We start from the raw sequence: 10,091 nt of genomic DNA on the forward strand, positions 1-10,091 counted from the left end.
TTAGTTACTAACAGTGCAATCTGACCATTAACCCCAGTGCCAGACCTGAGGTTTGCAGAAAATCCTGCAGTGCCTCAGATGTCCACTCGAAGATATCGACCACACAGACTCCCATGTTAAGATGTCCAATTTTACAGCTGAAACAAGCATGTTTGTGGCGTGTATTTTGAGATTTGTTCACTCTTATAAGTATTTAATATTATGTCTGATCAGAGCCTCAACAAGAACTAAAAGTTCACAAATTACAGCGAGTAAAACACAACAGTCCCTGTCAAATATTGTAATTCTCATTTCAAGTTAAAGCGCAATTCACTGTGTTCAATCCCACTGATCAAAACTGCTGCTATATTGTAGGTAGTTGGGGATTTTCTGAGCCAGAAGTGACCAAATTTAGAAAAGAGGTGAGTGGTGCACTCAGCTATTAGCTAATGCTAACAAGCTTGGTTAAAAAGCTACATCCACAGACTGTATGGGAGCACACACACAATCATGTCACACGATGACGACGCTGTATAATACGTGCTCAGTAGGCGTTTATGTCTACCCCAACAACTGGAGCTTCATGGACTCTCAGTTGCAATTATTAACCAGAGAATGTTCATCGAATTGCAGCGAATTATTACTAAAAAATTTTTTATTTGTTCTTATTGTTTTGATAATTGCATAAAAAATGTTAAAACAGCTCCAACAGCATATACACAGTCCAGAGGTCCAGTTCAGGGAGTCCAGTTAGCTGAGATGGAGTTACAATCTAGCATCTATACCCACCTGTCCGTCAAAGAGGCAACACCCTAATGTAACTTAAAGTAGGGGAGACCGGGGATAGTTGTAACGTGGGTCAGTTGTAACACTTCCAATTTCTCCAATCAGGGCTAAGTTTCAAATGATGTGACTCATCCTGTGCATGCCCAATCAGTTCTGCTATCACATGTGAAAAATCAGCACATTTTGTCAAACACAGACAATTTAACACGAAAAAAAGTAATTTGTATGCCAAAAAGTAAGTTTTTCTACTTTATTTCAATTTCTAATAGCATTATCTGCTTTGCAGTTAAACTCATCAAACTTGAATTATGTTATTTGTATGTCTATGGGGATATATTCTGTGTAGGTCTTTAGTGCTAATGTTTTAGCCGTTGGCTGTAATGTTAGCTAGTTCATGGCTATAGGAGTCTGGGTCAGTTGTAACAGCAACAGTCTGGGTTAGTTGTAACAATAATGCAGATGTTACAACTTACCACACTATTACTTTAACTTATATTAAACAAGTTGGGGCAACGACATCAGCAGAGAGAGGTTCACTGGTCGCATTTGTATATGCGGTTAATGCCATTGGCAACACAATTCCTCCACTGTTTGTGTTCCCACACATACATTATGCAGACCACTGTGTCAGAGATGGACCAGTAGGAAGTACTGGTAGTGGAAATAAATCAGGATGGGTGCAAGAAACAGATTTCCTCATCTTTCTGAAGCACTTTGCAAACCACACCAAGGTAAGCCATGATAAAAAGTAATGGAATTGCGATGCTGGTGAACAACTACATTTTTTCAGCTTCATTGTTATGTTCAAAATTGGTGCAAGAGTTGTAGGTTATAATGCCCACTGAGCCAATGAGGCCAAACTCAAGGAAGACCAACCAAAATTAATGAAATATTCAGTTGCAGAAAATTCCATAATTTGTCTTTTTTGGGGGGTTGGAATATGTTCAAAAGCTAGATTTCTGCATTCTGTACACACACACAGCTACATAAATGGATGTAAGTGCATTCATGTGTTGAATAAACAAAGATTACATGTTAATGTTTTGTTAGTACCCTTATTTCATTGTGTTACATTTACCCCAGGATATGTTACAACTAACCCAGACTATGGGGTTAATTGTAACATTTCACTCTTTGTGTTTGAGACCATACCATGCAATGGGTAATTGTGCTGCAGAGAAAATAGCTGCACTATTTAATAGCAGAGACATGTAAATACTTTGCATTACATTTTGAATCCACTACCTTAAAAGAGCTCCAATTTACAGACAGAAATGTCAAAAATGTTACAACTATCCCCGGTCTCCCCTACTAATACAATTTCAATATGTTAAATATTAACCTCCCTAATATGTGCTTTTAAAAACAAGACTATAATACAAAGTTGAATAAAAAGCAGAGGACCGATAATAGAACCGTGTGGAACTCCACAACCTGTCAGAAAACTACATCAAATCAGACTGTAAAAGTCTGAACAGAGTTGAACAGATGCTCTCACCTCATTTAGAGGAGGAGGAGGAGGAGGGGCATCACACTAAGGAAGATGCTTCAAATATGGTATTTTTTTAGTCTCTTTGTAGTTGCTTGCTGCTGTAAAGTTGGACAGTATAACGTGAGTCTATGCTGACTGACTCACTGCTTCAAGTGGATGTTAGAGGAACTGCACGTGCCTTTTTCAGCACTGGAGGTTAATGCTTTGTTAACAGTTCAATTTAATAATGCAGGTCTCTCCACAGAGACGCCGACTGACCGATTACAGCTCAGCGGGTTACAGGACTGATGTTTTAGCGGTTTAAATGAGTGGATGTTTGTGTGCTGATCAAATCACTTCCTTGTTTTTTTTTACTTCCCAGGTGAGTGAGAGAGAGTGACAGAGAGGGGGAGGGGTCGGGCGACTCTCTCACTCAACAGTGACAGTGAGAGAGGAAGCTGCCAGCAGGCTGGGAGTGGTTGGGTGTATAAAAGACAACTCTTCTTCCTTCTTTCTGCATTCGACTGCTCTCTCCCCTCTTCCTCACACCCAAGACTCTACCTGCACAGGTAAGCTAGCGAGCTGTCCCACCTCTCTCTCTCTCTCTCTCTTTTTCACACATAGCTAAAGGTAATATTGATTTGGTGCTTGTGAATCCAGGTTATTGATCAGTGTGTGTGTTATTGATCAGGATGTCGTGGCAAGGTTATATTGATAACTTGAAGACGCCCGACCAGAGCGGGACGTGCCCGGTGTCAGAGGCAGCCATCTGTGGAATCACAGCTGGGCAGGAGAGCGTTTGGGCCAGCTCACCCGGCATCCAAGTCACGGTACACACAAACACACACACTGTTCCTCTTCCTGCCTCTACAAACTGCTAAATATATGTAAAAAAAAAAAAAAAAAAAGTCCACTTCCTCCTTTAAAGCTTCTGCCAAGAGTTTTCAAACAACCTCACACTCAAAAACTTGCTCAGACTGGTGACATCAACCTGCACAAACTGCCACTCCTTTGGCTCATTTTCTGTTGCTATGAGAAAATTTCTTGGAAATAGCTTCTTATTTTGCATGTCCGTGTCTTCTTCTTGAGCTTTGGGTGTGTTCAGTTTGTTGCCTGTCTAGCTCACTTCCCGCTCTCAGTGCTGTGTTCAGGTGCTGCAGGAAAACACGTGTGCCATACAGGTTGTTTTTTTTTTAAAAGTCAGAAATTTAAAGCTTGGCTTCAAAGGGGAAAATCACTGAGCAACAAGATGACAATTGTCAGCTCATTGGCTGCTTCCCTTAGCTTTTAATTTTTAAAAGTACAAAGAGAAATGGGGTTTTTATGGGTTTTCTTTTTTAGTTTTGATCCAAGTTCAGGTGTAGAAACAACTTTCCAGGAGTTCAGGAGATGTGTTTAAACTTCCTCGTTTTAACTTTTGCCAGAAAGCACAAACATGCTACAGTACATGTAGTTTTCTGGAAATGGTGTTAATTATAACTGGAAATAAAACACGTGCTATTAAAGGTTTTTAGGTTTTATTTAATTTCCATGAAATAATCTTTCAGTGTGACAAAAAACATTTCACCTGAGGTGCTCGTTTTTCTACACATTTTGGAAAATGGAAATGGAAAAAGATGAATGCTAATGTCTCAGAGCAGGCTGCGTAACGGTTGTGAGTTTCCGGTAGTTTCCGGGTGTTTGTGCTGTGCGTTTGCTTTAACTACCTTATAAGGAGACAATGTCGAAAAACAGCGAATACAGGAAGACGAGACGATCACTTCTTGTTTCTGAGACACACGCGCACACACACACACACACTGAGGTACGGAGTGGAGTGTTGCACAATGTCTCAAACACACACACATGGACACACACGTCTGCAGGATTTGTCTTTTTTACAGTTTGTAAACTTTAAATTATAAAATTAAAGAAGTTCGTTCCTGCTTTTAAAAACACTCTGTGTGCATTTGCGTGGGTTTGTTACACTCACTAGTGGGCTCCTCTCTGATTGGCTGATGTTTTTTGGGAAGTGGTTTTGCCTGTGCAGGCAGCAGCGTGTGCATTTTGGTGTGTGTGTGTTCATGTCTTGACTTGTCGTCCTCACATTCTTTCCTCCTCGATCCTCCTGCAGCTCCCTTCACTTCTCAGAAAAGTCTCCACAAAAACAGAGCGATGGTTAAATCTCACGTGTGAGCTCAGAAACCTGCGGAGCAAAAGCTGACAGAAAGCAGGAAGTGTGAATTCAGTTACACGTGAGGCTGAAGCCCGAGCACATCTGAGTTTAAATCAAAAACAGTTGGCGGTGATCAGCTTTGAATCAGACGCTGTTCTGTGTGGATGTGTGCAGGTTTGTTAATTAAAGAAGGCCTCAGAAAGAGGAAGTCATGCTAAATCTAAGCATGTCAGGTTCATATGTGTAAATGGAGATCTAACGCAGACTGCGTTTAAAGCTACAATGCATGTACTTCCTGGTGAGTTTGAAGGCACTCGAGGCCTCCTTCCTCTCTGAGTCTCACTCACAAAACACGTTTTCTGAGAAATGAAGTGCAGTGAAAACTTTTCCTTCTGAGAAGAAACACTTCAAAAGGTCAAATCTGTCCACGTACATGACAGATGTGAAACTAGCTGTCATCACAGTTCATGTGATTCAGCTCTGCTGCTTCAGAGCAAAGTGCAGCGACAGTTTCTTTGACAGCAGCGATCACGTTTTATTTCTGCAAGTCAACACTTCAACTTCTTCAACCGCATCTCAACTATCAACAAATACATTTGATTAATAATTTCATTTCAATAATAAAACCAGACTGAAATCCCCAGAAATCCAATGCAGTCCCATAAAAGTGTATATTATTATATACTATGATAATAATCTTTTATTTTAAATATAAAAAACGTAAAGTAAAGCTTTTGTTTGTATTAGAATTATTGATTATACTATATTTTTTTATTTTTCTGATTTAAAATAATCTAATTAGCAGTATTAATGATGCAGTTAATAGGTAACTGACTTATAAAACAAGGGATTATTTAATAGATAAATCAATTCCTGAAGCTATAAATGTGATGCAGTCCTAAAACCAGATTAGATCATTTTTAATTTTCTAGTTAAAAGAAAATAATGTGAATACAGGTTATATCACAGATGCATAATCATGAAAAAATGACTTTATTTGTGATAAATGCATTAAATGAAAACATTTCTGTGACCTCAGAGCTGGTAAAAACACTCTGATTAGTGGATGGTGTCTGAACTAGGCCAGTGCGTCAGCTGTGTCAATGTGACACACTAACAAAGCTCAGACAAACCAGTAAAACCAGTATCAACGGGCGGCGCAACAAAGTTATTATTTGTTCCGATTCCAGCTGGAAACACACAAACCAATGAGCCAGAATGTCGTTTTTCTCTCTCTCACTTCCTACTCTGCATGCTCACAATGGTCACACCACATTAAATCATGTTTCAATGACTTTAGCTTCCTATTCCGACGCTTGTTTATGATCCTCCGCACACGGCGGCTGCTTTTTTATTGTGAGATTTAAATAAACTCAAGCTGTAAAAGGAGAAGAGCCCATGCTGGTCATGGTGGGTACTTCAAGGTGGCTGGGAATTTGGAGGACTCAGTTAAATAGATCCACTAATCTCTATCTCTCGCTCTGTTTCCCTTTTTTAGGTCGATGAGATCAAGAAGCTGGGTGCTAATGACCGGTCGAGCTTCGCTCAGAATGGCGTTCACATCGGCGGAGTAAGGTGCCGGCTGATCCGAGACCAGATGGATTTTGACGGAGTCTTTGCGCTGGACCTGAAGACCTCAGCAGATGCCGAAGGAAACACGTTCAGCATATGTGTTGGAAAGGCAAAAACAGGTAAGATGTTTCCATTGACTCAGCACATTTTTATCCTTTGAATTCACTCCAAATCTTTGAGGCTGACACGCTCCTGCTTTCTGCCTTCTCTACAGCGATAGTCATAGCCAAGGGCACGAAAGACGCCTCTGGTGGTCAGGTATCCAGCAAGGTGTTCAAAATCGTTGAGTACCTGAGGAAGGCTGGTTATTAGGACAAGACAGTCACCTTCACCACATGAGATGGATGCCACCTCCCGCCTCCCTTCCCCTACCCTCCTCCCTGTGTTTCTATATCTGAGCTTCTTTAGTTTTTTTTTTTTTTTAAGTCATTTTCAATCTTCAGGTGTGTTTCCTGCTGTAGAGATGAATCAGAGAGTACACCTCATGTTTAACGCAGGAACATAGTGTTACCATTATTTTTCTACAGTGGCGATTGACCAGTGTCCAATCAGAGCTCTGTGAAAACTGATTGCACACCTGAATGAAATAAAAACAAACATGGTTATACTTACATTGTGAGGGTGTCTTTATATGTGTGTGTGTGTGTGTGTGTGTGTGTGTGTGTGTGTGTGTGTGTGTGTGTGTGTGTGTGTGTGTGTGTGCTCAAATGTTTTCTACAAACACCTCTTCTTCAGGGGCTGATTTATTGTGCGACACACAGCTAAAAAATAAGACAGCCTAGTGCACTCATATACGCGCATCACACCTAGTATTTGATTAAATATGCCACAACAAGTTGTAGTATTAGTATTACGTACAACTCCTTGTTAGAGCTTATATAGCGTTTAAACAATACACACACTTTTGTCTTTCTGTATAAGTTGGGACCCATATTGACTCACTGCCTTATCAAGTCTCCTGATCTAAACCTGAACCTCAAAGCCATGTTTGTGTATTCAAAGAGTGCTCTGAAGGAGAAAAGGCCAACTTTTCCATAAAATACAAAACTTCCTCTTCATACATAAATATCATCACATGCTGAATGTCTTCATTATTCTGGTTTAAAACCTGCACAGGTATGTGTGCACACATCCAAATAGCTTTTTGTACACATTAACATACTGGCTTGTCAAGTCCAAAACTAATTGACTCCAAAACCAGATATGAGCCCTCACACCTCCCGCCTCCCTTCCCTTCACACTGTACTATGAAGCAGAAAAGGCTTGTGTGGCTTTATAAAAAAGGATGAAAAAATGCCCTCCACCTCAAAACCAGGCCAGACTGAATTTGTTTGTTTTCCCTGTGCTTGTTTGGGTTCTCTAGGGGAACTACAGCTTCACCCCACAGTCCAAAAACACGTGTGTTGGGTTAACTGTGGGTGTGAACGTGACAATGACTGAAAAAAATTCTCATAATGTAGAAACATTCGTATTATTTTGGAGTCAAGCTAAAAATGGCTCTCACAATGAAAACTGTACAAGTCCAGACACGTGTCATCCTACACATGTGTGGGCACATGTTAACCTAGAGGCTTATCATGGCTCTTTAGTCTTTCAAAGGCATGAGGACTCTCTGAAATATCCCTATAATGTAAAAATGTGCTCTTATTTTGATTTAAAAGTAACATGGTAAAAATATACCAAGCAGAGCCGCCCACAAATGACTTTTTCTTCTTGAACTCACCCTTTAAATTAGGTCCCATATGCATAAAGATCCTTATAGTTCTCACAGAAACCTTGTTAGCCTAAAACATATCAGCACAGACAGCTTAAAAGTAATGTAGAAGAAAACTAAGCAGAAAAGGAATAAAAGTCTTACCTCAGTGAAGAGGTGTGGCTAACTTTAGAGCTTTGTATGATGCACTCTTTCAAATAAATTTTTATTTTAAGGCAGCTGAGAATATCATCTAATTGAAGAAACGGGAAAACATACCTTAGCTTATAAAATGTTTGAAAACACAGACCAAACACACTAATAATGAATGCGCTTTATAGGGACCGATCGGCTGACCTCTGACCTGTAGACAAGAGCTGAAATGCTAAAAACTGCAGTTCCTGTAATGTCCACTCGGGCCTCCAACAGTAAATCAGTCCCCATGATCTCCCAAGTTAAAATGTCCAAACGTAGAACTGAAGTAAACATGTTTGTACAAGATGCCCAAAAAGGCTGATCTCTGTGCCTGTGTGGTGCACTCATTCAGTCCATGGACACGACTTTATAACCCTGCAAGATGGCATAAGGTCATAACTTAGCACTCCAAACTCTCATCCAAACATGGCCACGCCTGACTCTAAAAAGATCAACATGGCACCAGCCAAAAACCCTTACAAACACTCTGCTGTTCACCTTTTAGTTGGAGACCTTTGTAAACACGGGTCCCCACAGGTGTATAAAAACAAACATCTGTGTATGTGGTTAAAAGGCAACATAAATTATTACTGCTAAGAGTAGTACAACTAAAAGTGGTGTTATTGAAATATAAAATTGTGAACTTCTAGTGCAACATGTGATTTTGTTGCTATAGTACTGCAGCCCACTCGTACTGCTGCAGAACTACAGTTACACGTCACGGTGAAGTTAAGCGACAAACTTCCACTTTAGTGACACAGACAGTACGATCAAATGCTGCAGGAGAACTTACACTATGTGTCATATACAGAGTGTGCCCCTCCCCCACCACTCCAGTAAAGTGCAGTTATATTTAGTAAAGGCACCGGGGACGCTGGACAGGCCGCCGTGTAGCCACTCGGTGTGTGTGAAGTACAGTTAAAGGTGAGCGTAAAGGGTAAGGTGTGTGTGTGTGTGCTGGGGTTACTGCCCTTTGCAGTGAATGCTGAGCTGGTCTCACATTTCGCCTTTAGATGAACTTTAACCTTCTCTGTGAGCGTTAGGGACCATCACTCTTGTTCACCCCACAGCATAACAGTCATTCAGCACACTGAGAGTAAAACTGGGCCCCACAAAAAGACATTTTCCCCTTCATTCTTGTGAAGTTTTGAACTAATTTGTGCCTTTTTTCACTGGATTATGGTAGAAATGTAAACTTTTGTTTCCTTTGTGGCTTTTGTTTAAGAGGAAAGTCCTCTGTGAATGTTCATGTCACACCAGTTCGCACAAATGATGAACGAAATCGTTTTATTTAATCAGTCTGCTGGATTTCAACAGTTGGGCTGTATTTTGAAACCTTTCTGAACTCGTACCTGTGTTCAGTGATCAGCTGCTGCAGCTGCCCGTGTCGCCATGCACCTGTGAGTCAAAGAGGCCACGCCTGTAAAAATGCAAACTTTAAGCTTTAATGCTTTAAATATGCAGATACAGTCGTTAAACCTCGCCAGTCTGAGCTTGTGTACCTGAAACGACTGCAGGTTTCTGCTGCTGTCAACCAAAGAGACACGTTTTCTAATCACAGATGGGACTGAAACACTAAACCAGGAAACCACTGAGGTGTAAACACCTTTAACATCTTTGCATTTAAGCACAATTAAATCAGGTACACACAAAAAAGACACATAAAAAAAGCAGAACTCAAATGGGAATTTAAGAGGTTTCAGGTTTTTTTTATTATCTGTATTTTTTAATGAAAGTCAGAATAAGAAAAACCTCTTTGCCCTGTAAAGATGAGGGACATAAAACAGAGTTAAACTGGGTAACTTTTACTTAAAAGTAATCGGTCTAACAGTTGGAGTGCCCTCTGAGACGAAATAAACGCCTCTTTCTATTTAGCCTCCACATGCTCAGCACACTGACGGCTTCCTCAGAGTAAAGGCCGTCCTCTCTGTCATCAGGGGTTTAGTTTCTTTAGGTTTTCCTCTGAATAAATATTAAACCTTAACAAACTGCTTATTTGACAAATTAACATGTGATGTTTTCCCTCAGATGAGCCCGAGCGCTGGGGTTCTGTGAGCGCACAGTGATTTTAAAGTTTTAGATTAGATCATGCACACAGAGCCACATTTGTTTAACGATTCTTGTGTTTGAATTAACCAGTGATGATAGCACTCGAGTGTTCGAGTCGCAGCACTTCCTGGATTCAAATCGTCTCTGCAGATATAAAATCAAAGAGCAGTTCCTTTTAAACCTGATTATTA

General features: G+C 40.4%; 1 protein-coding gene across 1 annotated transcript; it reads left to right on the forward strand.

The window, feature by feature from the left end:
- The first annotated feature begins 2,652 nt into the window (after positions 1 to 2,652).
- Positions 2,653 to 6,574, forward strand: pfn1 (profilin 1). The gene is made up of 4 exons (XM_005951817.2): positions 2,653 to 2,805; positions 2,928 to 3,066; positions 5,890 to 6,082; positions 6,178 to 6,574. The coding sequence occupies exons 2-4, from the start codon at positions 2,929 to 2,931 to the stop codon at positions 6,273 to 6,275; spliced, it is 429 nt and encodes a 142-aa protein (XP_005951879.1). The 5' UTR covers positions 2,653 to 2,805; position 2,928; the 3' UTR covers positions 6,276 to 6,574.
- Positions 6,575 to 10,091: the final 3,517 nt, after the last annotated feature.

The sequence above is a fragment of the Haplochromis burtoni genome, unplaced genomic scaffold, assembly GCF_018398535.1.
Source record: "Haplochromis burtoni strain Fernald_Lab_line unplaced genomic scaffold, NCSU_Asbu1 Contig_1129, whole genome shotgun sequence".
In the NCBI taxonomy this organism is placed as follows: Eukaryota; Metazoa; Chordata; class Actinopteri; order Cichliformes; family Cichlidae; genus Haplochromis; species Haplochromis burtoni.

What these genes read in the sequence shown, in the direction of transcription:
- pfn1 (XM_005951817.2), top strand. Translation starts at nt 2,929, where the DNA reads ATGTCGTGGCAAGGTTATATTGATAACTTGAAGACGCCCGACCAGAGC. An exon ending in CACCCGGCATCCAAGTCACG is followed by an intron (nt 3,067 to 5,889) that starts GTACACACAAAC and finishes TCCCTTTTTTAG; the next exon opens with GTCGATGAGATCAAGAAGCT. An exon ending in TGTTGGAAAGGCAAAAACAG is followed by an intron (nt 6,083 to 6,177) that starts GTAAGATGTTTC and finishes CCTTCTCTACAG; the next exon opens with CGATAGTCATAGCCAAGGGC.